The 25,094-nt window shown below is 39.7% G+C and overlaps 1 protein-coding gene across 3 annotated transcripts in view; it reads right to left on the bottom strand.

The window, feature by feature from the left end:
- ARID2 (AT-rich interaction domain 2) overlaps positions 1-25,094 on the bottom strand; it is a 98,439-nt gene that overhangs the window by 15,520 nt on the left and 57,825 nt on the right. For all 3 annotated transcript variants that reach the window (XM_053405248.1, XM_053405250.1, XM_053405251.1), the window contains 12 exons: positions 23,299-23,432; positions 22,960-23,178; positions 19,887-19,954; positions 16,147-16,213; positions 15,813-16,063; positions 14,689-14,785; positions 14,395-14,604; positions 12,891-13,043; positions 12,374-12,446; positions 11,255-11,389; positions 10,152-10,348; positions 5,813-8,685 (listed from right to left, as the gene is read on the bottom strand). In XM_053405248.1, the coding sequence (XP_053261223.1) occupies positions 5,813-8,685; positions 10,152-10,348; positions 11,255-11,389; positions 12,374-12,446; positions 12,891-13,043; positions 14,395-14,604; positions 14,689-14,785; positions 15,813-16,063; positions 16,147-16,213; positions 19,887-19,954; positions 22,960-23,178; positions 23,299-23,432 (4,477 nt within the window). The remainder of the gene's footprint in view (positions 1-5,812; positions 8,686-10,151; positions 10,349-11,254; positions 11,390-12,373; positions 12,447-12,890; positions 13,044-14,394; positions 14,605-14,688; positions 14,786-15,812; positions 16,064-16,146; positions 16,214-19,886; positions 19,955-22,959; positions 23,179-23,298; positions 23,433-25,094) is intronic.

Here is a 25,094-nt window from a genome sequence, read left to right as displayed (position 1 = left end):
GTCTCAAAGCAGTCTTTATAGACGTTTGCCTTCGCTGCCTTAACTGGGATCACAAGTTAAGAAAGCGGATTTGGAGCTGCTTCCTGACATTAACTGGGGGGGGAAATCACAGAATCATAGTCTGAAGGGACCACAAGGATCATCTAGTCCACCCACTGCAATACAGCAATCTTTTGCACAATGTAGGGCTGAAACCTACTACCCTGAGAAATTATTTAATACTATCTGTTATAGCCATTATTTATAGTTATCACTCCTTTCTTGAGTATCATTTTGTGAGGATGTGGCCATAAAGTATTTTGCAAATACTTTTAAACAAACAAACAAACAAACAAACAAACAAACAAACAAACAATACAGTTGGAATTTCACTGGAACAGAGCTGAAGTAATCCATGTAAAGAACAACCCAAGGGCATGTCATAACATAACTTAGAGAGACAGGAGTTTTATCATATTAACATACAGATAAAATAGGATAAGGGCCATCACGCTATAAGCAATAGGAACACAATAAATAAATTGACAGTCAAAAGTTATCTGAAGGAATAGAACATAAAACAAGAAGTTTCAAAAAGTCATCTATGATCAAGATGAAAATCTGCAATTCAGATCACTTGGGTGTATTAACAGAATATCCACAAACTCGCACAGTTATTTAGAAACAATCAACATTTTGAGTAGGTAATAGGGGCTTGCTACATAACACAAACACTGAGATGATTTATTTGAGAAGTTGTTCTAACTCTACAAGTATCTAGTAAGCATAGTTACACAAGCAGATGGGGGAGGCACTACAAGCTATGTTTTTGTACAGAGAACATTTTTTGCAAAAGTCTCACAAATTAGAATGGTTAGAAGAATACTTCTGAGACATCATCTATACATTTTTTTTAAAAAAACCCTACTTTTACTTATCAAACTCCTCTTTCATACAAGTAAAAAATCTGGATTTGTTTCATTTCTGCTTAGTGTCAATAACAGAAATAATAAAGGAATCTTTGTTACTTTCACCAAAACTTGCAAATCATGTATTTATTTAAATATTTTATTTCTCCATCCTCTCCACAATAAGGCTCTCCTGAGAGTAAGGAGACCCTACTGAATATGACTGGGCTGAGGTGCAATAAGGTCAAGGGTATGTGAGAGGGAGGGACTCCTGAGAATTGGGGAGGGGCACCATCAGTGAGTGAAAACCACCCAATTCAGCAGGGCACCCAACTCTCCGGAGAGGCTTTTCAGGGTGAAGGGAAGAAACAAAGGAAGTCAGCTTCCACAAGTTTTTGACTGCAGACTTTTCTCTGGAACTATTGTCTATAAACAAGAAAAGGCTAACATTTTGACATTAAAAAAAATATAATACAACAACAAAACAGAAAAGGAATGAGGAATGTAGCTGAGCCCAATATCCTTATACAATAACCACAATAATGGTATTTCCTGTAACTCAGATTTCAGTGTCAGTCATCAATCAGTCATTCAATAGGTAGTGGAACAACAGTCAGTACTGTAGCTCTTAGAGGTTTCAGAAAAATGTACTTTAAAGTTGTCTGGAAACTTCAATCCTGGAGGCAGACTGAAAATGCTGCCCTGCTATAGCAAACATGATTAAGGCATCATTGTTACTGAGAATTCTCCTGCTGACGTTATCATTGTCATCTGCTGTTACACTACAGGCCATTCCCCCCCCCCTTGACCTAGTAATACTTTCAGGCAGAAAAGGTTCCAAAATATGTCCACACATACAAACATTTCCTGAATGAGGAACGCATCTTCCAACATTTTAGGTTCATAGGTAAAGGTAAAGGGACCCCTGACCATTAGGTCCAGTCGTGGCCGACTCTGGGGTTGCGGCGCTCATCTTGCTTTATTGGCCAAGGGAGCCGGCGTACAGCTTGCGGGTCATGTGGCCAGCATGACTAAGCCGCTTCTGGCGAACCAGAGCAGCGCACGGAAACACCGTTTACCTTACCTACTTGCACTTTGACGTGCTTTCAAACTGCTAGGTTGGCAGGAGCAGGGACCGAGCAACGGGAGCTCACCCCGTCGTGGGGATTCGAACCGCCGACCTTCTGATCGGCAAGTCCTAGGCTCTGTGGTTTAACCCACAGCGCCACCCGAGTCCCATAATATAAACACTTGCAATTCACAATTCCACCCAGCTTCACCATATTTTAATGCAAACTATGCAAGAGAGGACAGCAGTTGCGGTCCCTATAGCGATTGGTGAAGTAATTAATATGATTACAGCAGCAGAACTAAAAAATGCAGAGGGAGGGGAAAGTACCAGGGATGGCTCCTGTAATATTTACAATAGCTATGAATCACGCTGAGCATGTACATCTTCATTAGTGAACTACTGCAGCCTTAGAATTAAAGAACAGGCATTCCACAGCAGTTGGCACCCTTATTTCTAAAAGAAAGGAATCCTTATCGAATTCAAACACTGCTTCAGCTCCCAAGGAAGAGGAGGAGCTTCAACCCATCAGCTCTCTCTCCCCACAGCCCAAAAGCAATCTCCCTTGCTTTGTCTTCTGGTCCTTCAACCTAGGGACAATCCCCCTGCAACAAGATAACCATGACCCCAAACACACACATCATATTTCTCTGGCACTTCCTCTCCTCTGGCTATGCTCTCCTGCCTCCCTCTTCTGTCTTTCACATTCCTAATTTCCCAAGGAATGAGAGGCAGACAAGAGAAAGAACTCTTCCATGCCCTCTCTCATCTTTCCACCCACTTAATAATTGCAGCCTTCTCACCTTAGAGGCTTGACAAGATTTTGTGGCTTGTAAAGGGACAGCAGGATACATAGTAATAGTCTAGCTCAATACCTGTAGTCTTGATACAAGCAGCTAAACAAACGGGATTGTGATGTCATAATTATGTCATCCAATAGAGCAATGTTTTCAGCCCACCTGCTGGCCAACTTTAAGTACATTTTCATGAAATTATAACTACTGTGAAACTTTTTATTCATGGTCTAGCTACTGGTTCCCAAACCCTTTTCTGTCCAGACCACTTGAAATTTGCTGTAGGCATTCATTACACCACTTAATGATTTTTCAGCCTGTTGTAGTAATTATAATATACGGATGCTGTGTGATATTTAACTGCATTTTTACAGACAAACCACAGACCACTTGAATGAAGCTTATGGACCACAGTTTGGGAACCCCTAGACTAAGGTACTGGTCCAATTAATGGGAAAGACACTGAAATTCAAGACTGAGAAAAATCCTTACCAAAAATAATTTTTCTTCTTGTGCTAGGGTAGATCTTTTTTCAAGCTTTCTGATACCTTTGTCCCCATCCCATGAAGTGTGATCCACAAACATACAAAAACAAGAGGTTGCTGAGAGAAGGGATGTAAATAAAAGAATTCCTGGCATCCAACCACTGAAGGCATGTAAATGGTGCTTGTTCCAATGTGGAGATTGCCCACTCTTCAGTCCGGCATCACTCTTCCCTCCAGCAGCACAAATTAGATATTCAACCGGTGAAGGGCTATGAGAGCAGAGTAGTGCAGCTGACTCTATGTAGCAGGGGACTTTCCCTTTTGTGCGTGAATTCACATACCACATTCTATTTGAGTAGCTTTTCCACATTTAGGGAATGCTTTTGGCACTGACTTGCCTCCATGGAATATCGACACATCCATCAAAAAACTCCTGCCTGTTCAAGAGGATCCTGGGTCATGCAGGAGAGTCTACTGTATGTGAACGGAGGCCGCTACCTAGAAAGGACCCCATATTTTCCCAAAGCTGTGTGTTATAGGCACAGTTGGTACCAGTGGGCAGGTTGCCTTTCATGGTTGAGTGGATTGACAGCATTAAAACATTATTGGCTTACAACTAACAAAGCACTGATACAACTTAGGAACGTAATTCATATCTCTGGTCACATATCCCACATGGACTGCAGAATTGTATCTGCTTAGATACAGCGTTTCTATTGGCTCTTGCCAAGAGAAGGACACAAAGCAAGATCAGTGTCGCCGATATGTGAGTAAAATATGCTCCATTTCTCCTTTTGATGTGAACTGGATGAAGCTGCGTCAATGCTGAACTTGTACCTGGAGGAATAATAGGTGGGGGCCAACATACTGACGCTGCATCCTGACAAAACAGAGACACTGCCGGTGGACAAAAATAAATAACAATAAATATCCATGCTGTTTGGCTAGTAGAGTTACAAATATTTCACATCCGAAAACTGAACACGCTGCAAAGCTCAGGAAGTTGGAGGGTAAAAAAAGAAATGTACAAGATCACCCATAAGTGCTCTGTGGATGATCCTGATGATATATACAACAGAACAGAGATGAATAAATTTGCACATTATGGGCACACCCAGTTGTAATTATACAATCATTCATATTATAGTCTGCAGAAAGGCACAATTCAGCCAAAGCTTAGCGCTTTTCCACGGAAATCAATGCTGCTTAAAAACCTATGCCCTAGTCTCTCTCGCTAAAATCAATGCAACAGAAAAGTGCCAAACTTGGCCTGCTTCTATCCCATTTCCAGTTGTTGCTTTTTTGGCAACTTGACTGTGGAGAAACTGAAGAAAACTAGACTGTTTCTTCTAATGCATCTAGAATGTGTGTATGCTGGATTTCCACAATCAAGTGACCCACTCCCTAATATTTCACTATGTTTTCTTCAGAACTTCATTTTGGACATGGCTTCAAGGCTTTCCCCCTTTTTCTAATTCCTGTTTGTCATGTTATTCATTTTAATGATGGCTTTGCTAGAGATTTGATTTTCTGCTGTTTTTGTTGTATAGTTTTGGAATGACTGAATATTGTTTAATTTTTTATAAGCCACCATGTGGAAAGGTGGGATATAAATAGATTAAATTGATACAATCTAAAAAAGCATCTGAATGTGCCCCTTTGATATGAGAAACATAGGTGAGCTATATATTCATCTCAGGAGTTTTTAAAGCTGCAAATGTTTATCTCTAGCACACCACCAACAAAATGCACACATCAGGGGAAAGCTAGCAGTTTTACTTTCAGTACTGCAGCTCTATTGTTGAACATAAGGACCCAAAAATAAGTGGAGGTAATGTCACATACATATTGCTTTCATCAAAATGAAGATAATTAACAATATATATAGCAGGTGAAGTAGTAGGAAAAATGATATTGTTTGGTCCAGTGAAGAGACAGTACATCTACTGATGAAGAGCTGATTTTATCCATTTCATGCTCAAATGTCTCAACCATTTCAATAATCCTCCAATTTTTATAATTAATCTTTATGCAGAAGGGGAAAAACCTTGCTAATATATCCCTTAGTTACATGTTTGTTTTATACAAAGCTGCATAAGGCATATGTAAAGTATACATGCTGCATAAATAAGACATCAATTGCAAATAGAGGCATTAAGATGCAAAACACAGCCTTGAATGCGACATATGCAGGAACAAAATCACGTTAAAACTGTAAAATGCAAGGAAACATCACTCAGTTTTCAGAAGAGAACCCACAATAAAATAAGTGAATACAAAAGGTTTGCCTGTGCATAATCAAATTATATCCTGATAGACTGCAGATCATTTCAGTGAATTTAAGCTGTACTATACTCCCATTGCTTAAACAATAACAGCGAGTGATACCACATCAGTATATGAATGTACAAAACAGTTTTCTTAACATTTCCAAGCTAGTGTACAAAATAATGCCAAAGTGGAATTTGTACATCTCTACACACACACACACAGAGAGAGAGAGAGAGAGAGAGAGAGAGAGAGAGAGAGAGAGAGTTGGGTAGCTAAAATAAGTAAAAATGAAGGCTCTGGACCTACCTGTGTGACCATACTTTGCATGTATGGTACTGGATGTTGCTGTTGCTGTTGCTGCTTTTGCTGAGCAGCACTTTCTATTGCTACTTTTGCTACAGTACTTGGATCTGCTCCAGCTGGCACAGCAACCATAGTTGCACTGCAGCCAGCCTTGTTAGGGTCACTGATTGTAACAATTCTAACTCCTACTTTATTTGGGATTCCTGGAACATTTTCCCTATCGTTATCCTCTGCTGGCCTCTTTACAGTTTTGCATTCTGCTGTGCCATTAGTCGACCGAACTTCAGATGACAGGGTAGCCAGGGGCCCACGAGGTCCTGAGTGTGGAACTGCTATGATTTGATGCCCCTGTATAACAGAGGCCGTTGACTGTGGCGAAACTACTACACTTGGGCGTTGCTGAGGCACATCTGAATTCAAACTTGAAGCTAGAGGTCCATTAGGTACATCAGCAATGGTACCACTAAGTTGCTGGGTTAACAGTTTTGAAGCCTCTTGTGTACTGCTTACAGCAGACGTAGTACCCAAACCTAATACAGGTCCGTTGGAAAATCTTTCCCCTTGATCACCTTTGGCAGCATCTTGTTGTGTGGCATCCATATTCCCTTGTTCTACTGGAGAAATCTCACCATTTCCTACATGATTGGAAGTTTTGTGATTTGGAATGTTTTTGCTTAAATGGGAACCATCGCCTTTTTCAAAGTCACAGATTCCATTAACGAGGGGTTTCCTCAAATCACTTTTAATTTCCTGCGTTTCTGGTTGCTCAGAGTTCTGCTTTCCAAGAGCTCCGTTTTCACCCAAGTCTAACGACGGTCCATTACTGACCTGCGAGAACTGATTGGCCTCATTCTGAGTTTTCCCTGAGTTAGCTGGAGGTAGACTGGAGTCATGTTTTCTTCCGTTTAGAAGACTTCCCGCTTGTGTTTCGTTTTCCTTTGCATCGCCGTTGCTGGTGTTTGCAGCTCCTCTTCGGCAAGAAGGGTTCTCCATGACCTCAATTTTACGCTCGTGAATATGTAAACCTGTTGCCTCCTTTGCTTCTTCTTCCTTTTGGCAAATGATTTTGTCTCCTTTGAAGGGGGGAGCAGCAGCAGAACATGACGATTGTCCGGCTAGAGGTGCCTGGGTAGGTGGAAGCGTTTGCACCTGCAGCCCAACTCCTGCCTGAGTGCCACTCACCGCAATTCCAGCTGGAGCAATGATCGCATTTCCCTGACTCACAGTTGCCGTAGCAAAACTAGTATTTGGCACAACTGTTATGGTGACCTGATTGCCAGAAGTCCCTTGGAAAATGGTTGCTGGACTATTTGAGATCAACTGGCCTGGCAATATTTGTAAATTGGAAATGGGAACTGTTTGGACTGTTCCTTGGGGCTGGATTGCACTCTGCACCAACTGAACGTTTTGCTGTCCAACTAGGAGCGGCTGAGCCGAAGACTGCCCTTGAACTCCAAAACTTGGTGTTTGGTTATTTGCCATCTGATAAACCACTTGAGGGCTGGGAGCTCTTGCGTTGTTTGGAGGAGGAATCTGCGGCGCTGGGAGAATTAGCTTGCCTCCGGGAGTCGATGGGCCTCGCTTAGGAAGCAACAGCTGTTTTATCAGGCTTGACTCACTAGGAGGAGGCTGGCCCACTGCTGGGTTATTTTGCTGCGACTGAACTTGCATCTGTACCTGCTGTTGCTGCTGGACTTGTATCTGTGGCTGGGGCGGTGCTGGTGAATGCTGCTGCTGCTGCTGCTGCCTCTTAACAGAAAGCATCTGGCTGACCGTGGGAGGGGGTCCTTGCGTTTGCGGGGTGAGCGGTGGAGAGGATATTACGGTAGGGACTTGATTATTTGAAATTGGTCCAGGTGACGGGGAGGAAGCTGGCGTTAGGTTTGGCTGCCCACCCAACTGGACAGCTTGGCCAGTGGGTATCGAAGCGGGATTGGTAAGAACAATTTGGTGAATGGCTGGTGCGTACGTTGGACCTTGCTGAGCTGGCTGGCTTACGATCACGACACTTTGCTGAGGTGGCGGAGGCTGCTGTTGCTGCGACGGCTGCATGGGCTGCTGTACCACTGTTGCGGGAACTTGCTGAGAAGGGAGGGGCTTTGGTGCAATGTTCTGAAACCCTACTCTAGATGTCGGTGGATTTTGGACGCCAGCGATCGTAACCACCTGTCCAGCAGCAACTTGGAAATTCTGAACTGTAGTAGCAGTAACTATATTGGAAGATGAAGTTGTGACATACTGCTGAGGGGCTATGATGACCGTGTCTTGTTGCTGGTTACCAACTGTGGACTGCTGAGATGATGTTTGTACTGGCTGTGATGATGTGGTAATGAGCTGTTGACTCTGGGAAACGGCTGATGTGCATGCTGGTATATTCTGTACTCTGCCAAATATATGGCCCTGAGGTACAGCTTGTTGAATTACCGTAACAGGAGTGCCTGAGGGTATTTGTCCCGGTACCACCGCGTGCAAAGGGGACTGCTGAATTACAGGTTGATGAAGCAAAGTCTGAGAGCTGACAACAGTAACGGAGGGCTGTGGCCCTGCAATGCTAGGATTCTGATTGGAAGGTTGTGCGCCACCGCCTACAGCGATAGTAACAGGAACTGCAGACTGGGGAACAGTGCTCTGTATGACTGTGGCCTTGACTACTTCACAAGAAATTGGAGCTTTATTCTGTATGACCGTCATGGGAGCATTTTGTTGTTGCTGACTATGAACTGAAGGGTTCTGTAGTATCCTGGAGCCAGTCTGTACCACTGTAGGCGCACCTTGAATAGGAAAAGACATTTGTGTTGCAGTTAGAGTTGAAGACTGATTGTTAATAGAGGTCCTCGGAAAATAGTTTCCAACACTTGGCGGTCCATGTGGGAGTCCTGTAAACCAAATAAAGCGGGGGGGGGGGCATTAGTGGGAACCCTGAAATTATAGCAAGCAACATTTCAAAGTAGAAGTATTATTAGTTAACTTAATCACGCATGGTTTTTTAATTAGCTTTGGAGTCAGCACTAACCACAGACTTTGTACATACCAGACAGAGGTTCAAGTATCTATCACTGTACTTGGTGTCCATGTATGTCCCTTCCTCTCCTTATAACTCCAAGGGCCAACAATGGTGTGGAATGCCATCATAAGGAGATAAACAACTACAGAACTTTTAGAAGACATCTGAAGGCAGCCATGTATCAGTAAGTTTATAATGTTAGACTTTCATGTTTTTATATATGTTGGAAGCAGCCCAGAGAGCCTGAAGCAATCCAGCCAGACGGGTGGGGGTATAAATAATAAAATTGTTGTTGTTGTTATAGTTCACCCCAGCTGAATGCCCAATTTGTCAGGTACACATGGCCTGCTTTTGGATAACATCAGTGTGCTACAAAATGCAGGCTTACGATTTAAGTTGTTAAATAATAATTTGCATTATCTACATCAACCAACATGGAAACCAGGTGAAGTAATCTCCTCTACCCCCAGAAAAATGGTTTCCAAAGCATTGTAGCATTGTCTCCAGGGTTGTGTATATGTGTATCTGCATACCGTATTTTCCTGTGTATAAGACTAGGTTTTTCCCCTTAAAAATGTCAAAAATTAGGGGGCGTCTTATAGACGGATATATCTCCCCCCCCCCCATTTTCTTAAATCTGAGTCCCCAAAAATAGGGGGCGTCTTATAGATGGGGGCGACTTATGGACAGAAAAATACGGTACTTTCACACACCAGCCCACCATGCAGTACACTTATAACATGTATACCTTGCTTTTGAAAAAAATCGCAATTCCAGGGCAGCTTAGTATACACATGGCTTTGAAACACAGGCTCCCCCTCAGCCTCCATGTAGAATGTCAGGTACTGCCCTGCACATCAGCAGGAATGTCTCACCCATATGATCTGCATGCCTTCTCTTTGTAGTGGAAGGATCATATGGCAGGCTATACATAATCAACTGCATCAGACTCTAGATGCAGAAAAGAGGCAGAATGCAGGTGAGCGTAACCTTAGTTCCCATGCCACACTAGGTATATATGTCTCTACGGATAGCAGCATGTATAGTGAGTGGCCAGACCTGCCTTCCCAACACGGGTGTCACTCCTGTTTAGCCGCGTGGGGCGGTGGAGAAGTTGGGGCTATGTGGGTTCACTGATGGACAAAGCATACTGGAACTATGCTCCTGCTGCTGCTCCTGCATGACTCCAACCTTGCCACCTAGGGCAGCACCATCCCAAAACATGCGCGACTCTTGGTCAACATTCGACATAATACTGCAGTACTTGAACCAGCCCAACATTTTATGCTCTGAATCAATTCAAAACTCAACATAAAATATTCACAGTGTATAAATTACCTGCTGGTGAAGGAGAAGGAGCTACATCAGGAACAGAATCAACCCGAAGGACAGGGGTTGTCGAAGGTTGTTGCTGATAGTACATCTGAATAGGGAGAGGTATAGCCCTCCTTTTCACTCCTAACACATGAATATGTGCCTGCCCATTGTTATTTGTATCCTCTATTCTCTTCACTGAGTGATTGGGAAAGACAGTTCTGCCAAACACAAGCAAACAAGCAAACAAACACACACATTATTGGTAGCAGTGATATACTAGTTAATTTTGCTAGCTTTTTTCAATGATCTTCTGAGCATAAAATAAAAGCTTTGTATGCAAGTATATTTTCTAAGTATTGTGGTAAACTATGTCAGAAAAACCATTCCTCAAGGCAATTGATGGACATTTCAGTTTCCTGCCAAACGTGAGGGTTCTGAAGTAGCGATTATATCAGTGCTTCCCAACCAAGCCTGCTGTAAGCAATGATCAGTTCATGTTTCAGCACCAAGGAAGTGTGGGCATTGGCAATGGAATTGGTATGGAGAAGGGAACACAGTAGTGGAGCACTTGGGAAGAAGAATGGATCAGAGGGAGACAGAAAACGAGTGCTGGAAGAAAAATAGTACTGAATTTCATTCAGTTGTTTTTAAAACAAGGAACAGAACAGGAAGGAAACTGTACCTTCTAAGCCTAAGAAAATTTCAAAAAGGCAATGGAGTACATATGGGCCATGGCAACGATTGCTATTTAAGGGAAGGGTGGAAATCTAAGGCAAGAAAGAAAAAGCACTATAAAATGTTCTAGATTTCTTCAGCACAGTATGCTGCTTGCATCCCACAGCTACTTTTTTTATAGATCAGCAGGTTCAAAGGAAGGTCTCCCAGACTCTTGGCTCCAAGTTTTAGGTTTGGGTTTTCAAAAGATAGCTAAGATAAAATGAAAAACCCACACGGAATGTTTGAAAATAGTAAAAACAATGGTTATACAAACAACTACCACCTTTAACAATACAAGATGGTCATATCCATAACACACTTTCTCCTTAAATTTGCAAATCAATACAAACTGCTGAACACCACACATCCCCAGGCTGTGATGTATTCTGTGAATAAGTTAAACTTACCGAAGACATTTATAAAATCCAGTTGATGTTAGGATTCCACCGCGAGCTAGTTTGCTGCATGTGGAGAGGTATTCAGAGTACATTTCAGCTCGGGAGATTGAACAATCTGGATTGACCTCAAAATGGGCATTCAACCTAAGGAAATGATTTAGGGGAGAGAAAAAAACTATATAAGCACATATGCAAAAACTAACTGGCTTACTGTTCTGCAACCATGTTTTTCAAACTTTTTAAGAAGCACTTCCTAAATCTACATTTCTGACATAGAGCCTCTGTGCACTGCATAAGGTTCTGGATGCAACTCCAGTTCCATGGGGCACCGGCTGGCCTTTTGATCTCTTCCACTGCCCTGCAAAATAAAGTCCAATCATGGCTTTGATATTAGTTTGGAATGTTTTCCAGCTACACAGGCAGCCAGGTAAGCACCTGTACAGATGGCAATACAGTATGTCTGGCACCTCTTGAAAAAGACTATACAGTTGCTTATTCCTACAGTATGATAATGAATTTTATATTCCAATGAATATAGCATAGGATGATGCTATGGTGGCCTTAATGTAAAGGCTAATATATCAGTGTTTCTTCAACAAAAATTATCACACTAAGCTATGATTCCTTGATATAAACATTTCTGAACTACACACACACACAGAGAGAGAAACATAGTGCTCATCTATGAAAATGTGCAAATCTATGAAAACATTCAAGCACGGGATGTAACAAGAAAGAAAGAAAGAAAGAAAGAAAGAAAGAAAGGAAGGAAGGAAGGAAGGAAGGAAAGAAAGAAAGAGCAGAACATACAACAGCCATCTTAATACAAGAGTAAAAATCAAGCCCCTTGCTGTGAAGATATAATTAAATGCTTTACGCTCTTATCTGAAAACCAAGACACTTAAAATAGAAAGGAATATTGTATCATTCAGCCTTTGTTGTAAAGGCTGTGCACTACTACACAGCCAATGTTCAAATTAGCTGATTAATATTTCTTCAAAACAACATCAGAATATTTTTATTTCTAAAATATACATCAACCTTTAAAATGAAAGTATTTTAAATTTAAACATTCTCCTATGGTTGGCTTTCTCTCCCAGCATTAAAATCCTTGAATTATGTACTCACCACTGGCATGCAAATTTTTCACTGTCAATTTCTACTATTCCTGGTGGTGGAGCAACATGTGGTGCTCTTGATGCTATGGAACAGAAATAACAGTCAGGGTCAAGGATTTAAACCACCACCTCACCACCCTTTTCATTTGTTTAGTTTCCACCCCTTACTATTTCTCAAACGTATATTTTGGACTTGTTTTCCTGAGAGCAACTCTGCCTGAAGGTAGTGGAGCTTGCATTTATTTTGTGTCCAATGCCATCCGTGCTGAATGCAAACCAGGGTCCCAAAGGAACACTCTAAGGCTCCCAATTGTTCCTTTGCAGCCATGGCTTTATCTAGCCCATACCTGACATCTGATGAATTAACAGGTGGGTGTAGCTAGCTCAAAGTGGCCTGGTGTGTCCAAATAGGAGGCCTGGCTAGCCTAATTAGGTCCACGGGCTGGAGGATCTCCACCAATGCAGTAAAAGGTGAACACCATACACTATAATTTATATAAAATTTGTTTAGCAACAGCAATACTAACCTGGGGTAGTATGTGATGGAACCTGCTCCACTTGCTGCTGCCTGATATCGGAGAGTAGATGGCTCGTACTCTGATGTTCGACAAGTTTTACAGCCCCGAGTGCATCTGATCCAAACATCTGGATGTCCATTGAGACCAGACATACTAATGTATCTGAATCATTAATATTAATCATATTAATATTAACACAATAGAAACTGAAGGACAATTCATTTATTACGCTTTCTCTATTCAACTGATGAAAATGAAAATAGCTTTATAAGTTCAGTATATGCATTTTTCTTGGCCTGGTATTTATTATTGCATTTAACTCATAATTTTATATACTACTTGATTGTAAAAAAATCTCAAAGGAGGTATTATACTGAAATCATAATTGAAGAATCCAGATATCTGCTTTTGTCATTTAGTATGATCTTGGAGTGGGGAGGGGGAACAGATTCAGTTATTTGAAGATGTTCTGGGAAGACCATGTTTCTTATGAATGTGTCAACTTGGTAATAAAGTATAGCATCAGACATAGAATCCAGTACTTAGTATGGACTCTTGAGAATCTAAGGTGTTAAAAGAAACCATATTCTAATGCAGGGGTTAGCAAACTTTTTCAGCAAGGGGCCGGTCCACTGTCCCTCAGACCTTGTGGGGGGCTGGGCTATATTTTTTGGGGGGGGAAATATGAATGAATTCCTATGCCCCACAAATAACCCAGAGATGCATTTTAAATAAGAGCACACATTCTACTCATGTAAAAACACGCTGATTCCCGGACCGTCCACGGGCTGGGTTTAGAAGGCGATTGGGCCGGATCCGGCCCCCGGGCCTTAGTTTGCCTACCCATGTTCTAATGGACAAAAATGGAAAGTATCAAAAGAGCCTCCAGATCACAAGATAGTCATCTGGTGTCCTCCAAGGCTACTTATCCTTCGTTGGTGGTTTTTAGTCATGCTACCTGCATATTAATCTGCTACCTTCCATAGTTTACTATTAACTTTTCTTGACTTTGTACCACTCTTTGTATCCACCCTCTTTCTGTAAATACTCAACTACTGAGATCAGAACAAAGCATGCAAACTAAGCAAGTTTACACAACTTACTTATTGGCATAATTTATTTTGTGCACAGTTTTGTGCAACCTTCCTCGTTGAAAAATATGCATTTCTTTGGTGCAAATGACAAAAAACTGCACTGCAACAGCCTTACGTTTATGTAGCACTTTTAATTTTCAAAAGTCTTTTACAATTCTTGTTTGTGTTGGTTTTTTTGGGGGGGGGGGAAATGTATGACTCCAACTTTACAAATGGGTAACAGTGTCTGCAAAATAGGAATTGGCTAAGATCACAGCACAATAAGTTTATGGCACAATGGGAACTTGAACCAATGCCTTTACAATCCAACTCAAACTCTCTACCCACTGAACTTTATTATCTGTTGTTTACTTAATAAGAAACAGGTCTGGGAGCCTATAGCTAATGATACTGATAATTTCAAAAAATTGCTCACTTACCTATGCTTTTGTCAACTTTTGCTATCTTAGTACAAGCCACTTCACCCATTTCAGTGAGCATATAGAGCACTTCCAAAGCTGATATGACAAGTAACACATCAGGCAAAGTGAGATGACAGATGATTTCTTTGTAGGATTCTTGATCTACATATTCACAAATTAAGACACCATTGTCCTCAGCTTTACAAAGATTAGCCAAGATTTCCATGCCTGAAACAAAAACAAATATTTTAGAACCAAACATCTTTATCCTCAATTATCCGGACTAGAAGTAATAACCACATAACAGCTTACCCCTCATTTTTAAGAATCTATCTCTTGCCATTAAGCATTTTGTAACAGTATGAAACATTAGATGAGTTGTTTTGAAATCAACAGGGTCCAATAGAAGCTGAAAAAGAAAGAAAGCACTTTTACCTGAGTGATGTACTTATAATGGAGAATAATATTTACAATCACTGAAATGATTAGAAAGATGTCACATTCAATACTGAAAACATTTTCAAATGGATGCTATATCATTTCCACTACTGTGGATAAGTAAAGTCTGTTCTTCATTAACTTTCACTGTTTTTATTACCACTAAACTCAGTCTCATGTATGAAATTTTGAAAGCAATAGGAAGTAACAGTCCAAATCCATTCATTTCTACTAAAAATTCTCTCTGAGTTCAATGAAAATTATTGCCAAGTAAATGTGCAGAGGATTGCAGCCTAAGGTTACAGTTCTATCTGTTCTTATCTGGCACTATGCCCCAGTGAAAACAAAAGGATTTATTTTTGAGTAAGCATGTATAGGATTGTTCTGTAAGGCTTTGTTTGCACTACTTTATGGCTTGTTTAGATTATATTGGAAGGCCAGCCAATAGTTTTAAACATACCAGGAAAAATAAGCATTAAAGAAATTAGGGCCCTTCTGAATACACCACAAAGGAAGTATAAAACAGCCACTTTTATTGTATTAAGAATGCACTGGGCGCAAGCTAGGAGAACAGTAGCCAATCTTCAGTGTTAAATGTAAAATTATTATTGACAATTTGTGGCTTTTGATTTTAGTGATGGGTTACATTTTGGGTGAGGGTATGGAATCTAATTGTTTAATCTCATCCCAGACAAAGAACAGGGATGCTACTTTGAAACAAAAACAAACAACCCATATCTTTACATCCCAATGAGGCATTCCATGATTACAAGTACATGCTATGAAGAACACAGAGATACAATTTCAGTGGACTAAAAATATCTGCAGAAACTTGCTGTTCTCGAAAATATTTGAAGAGATAATAAGAAACAACAGGAAAGAGTCTGGAAGATCTCCAGTCCCCTTTTATATGAGAATCCTTAATGTTTAAACTCGATCCAGCCTTGGGATTCAAGCCTTTTAACTCATAAAGAGCATATTTTGAATTTGTTTCTTACCTCTGCGGCAATGTTTCCTAATGTGTCAAGCCCCAACTGTCTTAGAGAAATAAAATGACTGTGAGCAGAGAGTAATAAGAAACGAAGACAGGTACGATTAGCTGCCAACAGCTTTACATTTCCCTCCTCAAAGGAAAGATTTCGTAAAATCACTGCAATCTGGAGAACCCGTTGTCCTTCAATATCGTTAATGCCCAACTTGCGTGGCGGATGAAATAAAGACTCCCATATCCAGTCTTCTGGTGTAGCATCTATAAAAGACAACACATTCACTTGAACAGTTTCTGCTCTAGATACCCCAGATATAATCCAATGCTCATTTGACGTAACTCACCTTGAGATTTGTTTCTGTCTGAAATGAGGTCACGTACTTCATTATCTTCAACAATATCCCTCCAAAACTGAACAAAAACAAACAAACATTGATTTATTTTTTTATTGCAAAGTTTCCTTTAACAAGATAGCAGTCTGAAAAACCCATTGTGATGCGGGGGAAATGATGAGACTGATTACAATATCAGTATGTGTATCTGATTACAATATGTGTATTTGAAGAAGTGTGCGTGCACACGAAAGCTCATACCAAGAACAAACTTAGCTGGTTTCTAAGGTGCTACTGGACAATTTTATATATATATATATCTACAATAACTTAGTTATGAAGCAAAAATCATGATAAAATTACAGTGCAGGATTGTACACTCCTGACCCAAAAGTACTATTTTGCCTTCAGCATTTAGCTGCATAGCTACAGATGTGCACTGACAGAATTATGCACTTCAAAAACTTATCCATCTTGTGCCTTTCTTTAACGAACAAATACCTTCCATTTTTTTTTTGTTGGATATTTGCATCTTTTTATTTAATGTGCTCAATTTATTTTCTTTCAATATGGGATAAGCTGTGAACCTATAGATAGTCTTGGACTATGACTCCATATTACTTCAATCACCCTTGATTATTAGCTATGCTTGCTGGGGCTGGTGGAAGTTGAAGTTCCAATAACAACTAGAAGGACATTTGCTCCCCAGTCTTGATGGCCAATGCCACAGTATCATTTTAAATCAAAGCAACCACTGACGCAAAATAATTTCATGTTTAAAAGTAAAAGACATCAGCATGATTAACAAAACTCTAAGCCATCTGCCACCTTTTGTTATATGCTTATTTTTAATCCTATCAGTCTCTTGTTCTTCTATCTCTAAATGAAACTCGTATGTAGTGTCACTGTAAATATCATGGCAAGAAAGTGGAGCTAATTCACACTTGGTTGGGAGAGCAAGCATAAAAAGAACAGCTTAAACACTATTCCACTATCTGGGGGGGAAATCAAAGAAGAAAATAAAATGTAACACTATATAACAATTTATGCAAACATGATCTCTTTATCAATTATTGAATGTACAGTAATAGAAATGACACATCTAAAATCCACTTAATGCACGCCTTCATTAAAACATGAAACAATGAAGCATTTAAGTAGGGTGCATTATACTATTAAACATTAAAAAAGGAAAAAATAGAATTTCCAAAATATAGCTAATTTTAGAAGCAGTGTTACTAAACGGCATTCCTGAGTAATTCTTTTTAAAACTGTGCTATCATACTAGATACACTGTAACAATTATAAATAGATTTTGGAAAACATCCAAGCTTCCTATTAAAAAAATCCTCACAACATAACTGAAGCTCCTATTACTGCTATCACTAAACAATGAGACATTCCTGGACTATCTTTCCTCGGGACACAAATATTCAACGGATGTAACAGGTCAAACACATACAATTTGGTACATTTCTTTATGCACCCCTAGCAATAACTATTTGTGGCCTTTTTGGTGTAACGACCAAATGGCATGGGACACAATTCTTCCCCCTGGAAGCACAGCACCCATATGTGGAAGGATCCCCCAAAAGATGCAAACAGAGCGTTCCCCAACCCAGCAATATGAATGCATAGTCATTCAGCGCACCAGGCTATTGCAGTGGTACCTTGGTTCTCAAACGCCTTGGTTCTCAAACACTTTGGTTCTCAAATGCAGAAAACCGGGAAGTAAGTGTTCAGGTTTTCGAATGTTTTTCAGAAGCCGAACGTCCAATGTGGCTGTTGGCTATTGTTTCTGGGGCATATGCACCAATCAGAAACTGCGCCTTGGTTTTTGAACATTTCGGAAGTCAAATGGACTTCCTGAACGGATTAAGTTTGGCGCTTTTGTTTTTGCTATTTATTTTGTGGTTTTGAGGCTTTTTCGGTGAATTCGTTTTTGTGACTGTGTGAAACCCAGTTCAGCTACTGATTGATTAATTGACTGTGTTACTGTGGAAATGGATAAAAGCAGCCCATCCAAACAATGACTATCATCAGTGCAGGTAAGGGGGGAAAACAATTTAAATTTTTATCATATACAATACTGTCTTATTTATTTTATAGTACAGTACATTGATCATTGCTTTAATTTAATGGATCAATGGTCTCGTTAGATAGTAAAATTCATGTTAAATTGCTGTTTTAGAGGTTGTTTTTAAAAGCCTGGAAAGGATTAATCTATTTTGTATTACTTTCCATGGGAAAGTGTGCCTTGGTTTTGGAACGCTTTGGTTTTAGAAAAGACTTCTGGAACGGATTACGTTTGAGAACCAAGGTACCACTGTACAGCTACCAAATTCTGGCCCATTCCACTTCCTCCAAGCTTGTATTGTTTTTACCTGAGTGGAGAGTATGGGCTGGGAGTATGGGATTGCATGCATCCCTTGCCATTAAAAACTGTTTGCAGTGAAGGGACATGGCATCAATTTTAAGCGGTGCTCTGCTACAACTGCTAGACGTAATTGAATAAAACTTTGGACACTTTTCTCAAACAGAAGTTTTTATTAGAAAACCAATATTTCAATGAGATAAAGATAAAACCCTCAGCGAGAAACCATTTTTAATTACTGAATGCTACCATTTTTGCTATGAAGGCAAATTGACATTCTCCGCATTTCTCCTATTGTTATTAATCTTCACACTTTATACTTTTTTCTCTGTGAAATAGATTTATATTTAAAATAGTAATAGCTAATTGCCTGAAAAATGTGATATATGGAAACTTTTTCACTAGTGCCTAAGAAATGTTAAATCTGGGCAGAAAAGTCACATTTACTTCATAGATACAGAGGTCCTTTTTAGTTTCACACACTTCTGTCAATAAAATAAAATTAAAATGTATTTCGCTTTTATGATCTCAAGTGCCTCAAATTCGGTTTCAAAAGGTGTCAAATTCTGGATTATTTTCATCAACACATCAACATATATAATACAATCCACCTGTACTGTCATTATTTGCTTGTTGCAAAAACTGATGAAGTAATTAATAATTATTACATATTAACACAAAAAGATGCTTTACCTTAAGTTTCTTGTTAGTGGATTAATACAGCTGATCGTGCCCTCTAGTGGGCAAACAAATGTTTTGGGGCTCTTAAATAAAGCATCTCTAATACATCCACTGTGTGCATGAAATGCTATATTTTGGGGCCTAGTATATCATGCTCATGGCACAGTAACCACCTGAATTGTTTATCACACACATAGGTCAAAATATGGCATACAAGGCTGAGTGGTGGTGTGCAACATGCAACAATGCAATGTCTTCTCAAGGAACAGTACACACAGCCTATTGTGAACACTATCCACGCTCAACAAAATAACTGACATGGATGTGCAAACTTGGTTGCGTGAAACTCAGCTGAAGTTGTATATATAACTTTGGAGCTGACTAAGGAGACTTTCACACATTCTAAATGCTGTTTCTCAATACTAATCTACAATAACACAGTCACTGTATTATTACCTCCAGCAGCACCTACTGGGGAGAAGGAAGCTTTCAATCTATCCCTGCACCTACCTACTTATTTGAAATACCTGAGAGCTCTTTATCTGATCCACTCTAAATAAAATTCCCTTCTTCTCTTTAGTCTAGCTTTGTCACTAGTATTTAAGCACAATGTTTAAGCTGCACTGTTGAACCGTAAGGCTCTATCACACATTTTTTTTTGACATGCTGTTTTTAAAACTATATTTTTAAAAATTACCTTAACAAAATCTCTATCCGTTTTCTCCTTCCATTCTTCACCAAACACAGTAGAAAATGAACCTAAAGCTATGAGTTAAAAAGCATTAAAGTTACAATTAAAAATTGTCCATAAACAGCTGTGACAATACTGTAGATAATTTGAAAACAGTGTAATTTTGCGGTATTGTGGCCAGCCAATCTCATTCAGTTGCAATATACTTTTCTAGTACCAATATTACAGTTTATTAGAAGTAGCATAAATATTTTTTAAAAATTGTTTTGAGTTATGTCTTCTGCTCGGAGTGGGGTATTTACAACATGGAGAAGAGTGCTTTCTTTTGAAGGGCAATAGCCCATTATATCAACTCATCTAAAGCTGCATGAATTGGACTGCTGTTAAGTAGAATGGGGGGGGAGTTCTTTTATCAATCCTGAATAATAAAGGAACTACCTGCTATAATTATGCCACAGGCTAAACAAGCCAGGAAGAAGAAAAAATGAGTGAAAAATCTATGCTGAAGAAGTAAACTCTGTGTTATGAAAATTCAAATGTTGTGCTTAAAAACATTATGCAAATAACATTCAAAGAAACTTGCTTAGTTGCATAAAGCTGTTCATTTTGCTTGCTTTGATCTGAATCTCATATTGGAGTTCTTGCACAAAGTAGAATTTTCTTGAAAGAAACTAGCATGGCAAGAAGGGGATAACTTCAAGCCACATATTTCTTAGGTGCACACAATTCCCTGCATGTTGGTGTCCTCTGTCTACAGTTTCCAGCCTGCCTAGAAACCTACTTAAAAAAAACCAAGTGGAAATGCAGACACCCAGAAATCTGTCCACATTCAGATCCTACAGTGTATGTAAAGAAATGCTATTTTAGGCATTCTGGTTCCTTTCTAAGTTTAAAAAGAGTATTGGCTAAACTAGAGAATGTCAACCTGGTCCCTACCGCCCACTAATGGGTGTTTTAGGATTCTAGGTGGGCGGTAGGGGGTTCTACGGCACAAGCTGAATCCTCCTTCCATTGAGCACTGGTGGGTGGTAAAGAATTTTACCATAAAGAAAGATGCATTAGTGGGCAGTAGGTATAAAAAGGTTGACTACCCCTGGGCTAAACCCTAAAAGGTTCACAGGAATTGATGTGGTTAGTTCCAAGGCTCATCCTATTCTCTGAACAAAGGAATGTTCTATGTGCACAAGAAACTGACATGTGTGAATGGAGTAGCTTCCTTTATTACAGAGAATGGGAAATCTCTGCATACCTGAGCCTTTAGACTGCACTCTTCAAGTCTAAATACTTGGTTTTTAGGATCTGGACAACTGACTTACATGCAATGCTGATCAAAGTTTGATAACAAGCAGCTGCATAGAATTCAAAACCTAAAATCTACTCTCTGGAATATGCCCGCAATATGGAATATTTTTTTAAGGCAGATGTGACCCCCCCCCCCAAAATGCATCTCCTATGCTCTCTTTTTGGAGTGATAACAATGTTATACAGCTATGTTGAAACACACATTTCTCTAGATACCAGAGTAAAAGTTTACACAGGAAGTTTAGTTCTGTCTTCAGCTGGAAGCTGGCCAGCTGCAGACTCTCTGATTTAATCCAAATTGGCCTTTATGGCAGGAGTTCAACATCAAATTCTGTCAGTTTCAATAAATATAATGGCTGTATTCAGATGTCACACTCAACCATAGCTTAGTAAGACTCCAGTCCTTTTTCCTCTTCTGCAACAATGCAGTTTCTTCCCAGTCTCTTCTCCTTCGGGTGCAGCAGTTAATGCTAACTATAGTTTGTTTAAACAAAACAAGCCAGCTTCATAATTCATGAAGCATTATCCATAATCAAAGTTTGTGTAGTCTGAAGACAACAAGCAGCAGCAAATCTAACCTGGATGTGGAAGTTTCCTAATTCCTCTTTGTAGCCAAATCAGAAGCAGGGAGAAGGGCAACAGCCCAAGGCTTGCTGCAGGTCATGCATCCTACATTAACCTATGGTTTAGTATGATATCCAAATGTGGCCAGTGGCTGCATACATGTCCTTTTACCAGTGGTTCAAAAGCACATCTCTTCAGCAATTATTCTCACCTAAATCTCTGGCTGCAAGAAACAAATAACCCCGCTCTCCCCAAAACCCCATTAGTTTGTTTATTCCAATCTTCATAAACACATATTTGGCCACGATCCTTGTTCTACTCTAGACTAACAAAGCAAGACATGATTAACCATTTCAAGGAAACACAAGAGATGCTTGAAATACTGAAACTTGTTTGAAATTCAAACTATTGTGAAATATTAAAGAAAGAAAAGAAAGTTACAAAAACTTGCACAAGTGTGCTATAGAAGCAATGAGACCGGAAGGATCTCAGCAGAAGAACACTGCAGGATACAGAACTACTGGACAAAAAGTGTGTCAGCTTACTGGAGGTAATAGAATCAGCGTCATTTTAACTTTAGTGTATCATCTCACCAGTGACTTGCGAGAACTTTAGGGTCAAGTACCAATCCAAAATATCCCCTCACTTCAGGGGTTGGTTCATAGATGAAATTATTGGAATATTGTTTCTACGTATTAGGCTGCTATTAATAGCCCTGTCTTGTGCACCTTTTCTCAGAAATGTAGTAACTATTTGTTTAAGGCTGAGGAAAGAAAGAAAATTCTATGTTGGGAACCATTAGGAAAGGGACTGAAAAGGAAATATCCTCTAGAATAATAGCGCTATAGACAATCAAGGATGTGCACAGATCTATCAACAGACTTAGTCATGGTAGCTAAATGGAATGTACAGATGCATGGCTGGGATTCCTCTGAATGTCAGTGGCTGGGAAGAGACGCAGTGATGTTAAAAGACTGCTGCCTTCACAGACTTTTGTAGGCATCCCAGAAACATCTGGTTGGCCAGTGCTGAAAGCAGGATGCTGAATCATCAGTCTGATTCAACAGGACTCTTCTTTTGTAGGATTATGAAACAGGTAGGATAGAAGATGGGAAAAGACAGAGCATGCAGAAGGAAAAGAGGAACAAGGAAACAACTCTGCTGCATAGTAGTACACTTGCTCATCAAAGGATTATTCAAAGTAGAAACTTACTGTCATCAAATACCCCAGCGTTAGCAAGCAGCAAAGTGATGATTTTGGGGTCCTTGTCAAGCTGCATAACATGTTTGCTTTCATTTGATAGAAGAGTGCACACATTAATAGCAAAGTCCACTTCATTTGGGAGTCCAGATAACAGAGAAAGCACCAATTTACTATAGTCATTTGGCGAATTAAAGTCCATAGATAGCCCATAACTTTGTCGAAGAAAATCTATTTATAAAGGCAAAAATACATCATTAGCAACAATGCACCTGTAGGCTTTTTGTGCCATTTGTCCAATGGAAATCAAGGACAAATGGCGCTACCATCGACTAATTTGTCAAAATTTACCTGACACGCTGTGCTGCTGGTAATTATAGGAAGATGGAATTGCACCTATAGGAAGTTGAGGCTTTGGATTGCCTGGTTGTACCTCATCATCATCCTCTCCAAAGTGATGTACTTTCTCGTACTTTTCTAGATAACTGAAATAAAGAGCAAGGATTTTTCACTATGTAGAACTTCATACTGTACAATCATACAATGCTAAAAAACTGTAAATTGCTTTAATTTAGCAGCTCAGTGAAACTTAATAAATTGAGGACTTCTTAAATAAATAGAACACACCATAGATCCAGACTATTAAGTTCTGATTTGAAGGGCACAATCATATTCCAAAACATCCATAATTGTATTTTATATAGGTTATTCTATAGCATTATATTTTAACTGCATTGCAGACCTTCAAACTTACTATTAAACTTTTGAAAATAAACGAACCCACCACCACAAACACTAAATGTACATTACAGCAGTTCTACTAGATACACCTACAACTGAAAAACTGAGTGTATTTTTTGCAGCTTGCTGATACCCACAAGCCTAATTCAGGTGCTGCCATTCAGGGTCAACGGAATTAGTTACAGACTTGAACAAAATCTTCAGTGTTGATCACTACCCCCATTGCTTTAATGTTTGATATTACTTCACACCAACATCTAGAAGGGTGACCAAGATCAGTGCCCTACTTAATGTAAGACATTTCAAAACATTGCCAAGCAAACCCAGTCAGCACAAAAGCAAGGATTAGCTCAGATGACCATCAAAATCAATGTTTGAAGATTTAGCAATAAATCAAAGCTCCACTGTTCACTGAAGGGAATGCCAAGGCAAAGCAGCACCCAGCTGGATTGAACCCCACTACTGCTGATGTCAACCTGAGATGTCAACTGATTGACATGTGAGTGTGGTTGGGGGAAAATGGCCTCATGGGCAAAGACTGACCTGTGAGTCCGAGGATCCCCACCTGTACTTTAGAGGACTTGGATGAGATGTCTGAATTGGATCACTATATTTACACTCCCAGTGGTTCAGAGAAAGACTTTGCCCAAGAAAGGCATTTTAGAGTTTGTGGAAGACTTTTAGTCAGCAACCCTATGTAAACAATGACACCCCACCCAACTAAACTCAGTGGGAATTACTTCCAAGTAAATATGAATAGGATCGGGCTCTTAGGATCAAAAAGGTGGACTCAGTCTCTCTCAAGGAAAAGTAGTCTCTTGGGGCCCAAGGACTTTCTAAGGCAAGGGCCTTTTAATTATGCCCAGTGAGATGAAGCACAGACTCTTAACACTTGCAAAATGAGCTTCTAGAGAACTATTCCCACCAAAACGTTACCACATTCTAGCTTTAAGAACAGCAACATGCAGAGTACATTTTAAGAGTATTATTTTCCACTTGTACAAATATAAACTTTTACAAAAATGTTTTCAAAGTGGTGATTTCATAGTTGTGGCAAATATATTTAATGAACAAAAAACATTTATTTTACAGATTAATTCAACTTGTCTCCCATTCACACTCAGAGTGGTCTATGGGGACTTCCATTGAGGAAGACCAAACATCCTTACCATCAGAGAAAGAAGTATATTGGGCACCTTCAGAACTTTCCTTGCTAAAAAGTGTGCTCTTTTAATAACTATTTCTGGTCTAGCCAGCCACTTTAGAATCCCACTCAACTCAACCTTGCTCTGTTTAAGCAAAGGGAGTAATATGTTCCTGAGTCATATATACAATTACTAATATGTAGAAACATTAGCATCCCCTTATCCTGTTTCCAGACAGTGAATATATGTATTGTACTTTTT

Source organism: Podarcis raffonei, chromosome 10, assembly GCF_027172205.1.
Source record: "Podarcis raffonei isolate rPodRaf1 chromosome 10, rPodRaf1.pri, whole genome shotgun sequence".
Taxonomy (NCBI): Eukaryota; Metazoa; Chordata; class Lepidosauria; order Squamata; family Lacertidae; genus Podarcis; species Podarcis raffonei.
This window is presented reverse-complemented; position numbering and strand designations above follow the sequence as displayed.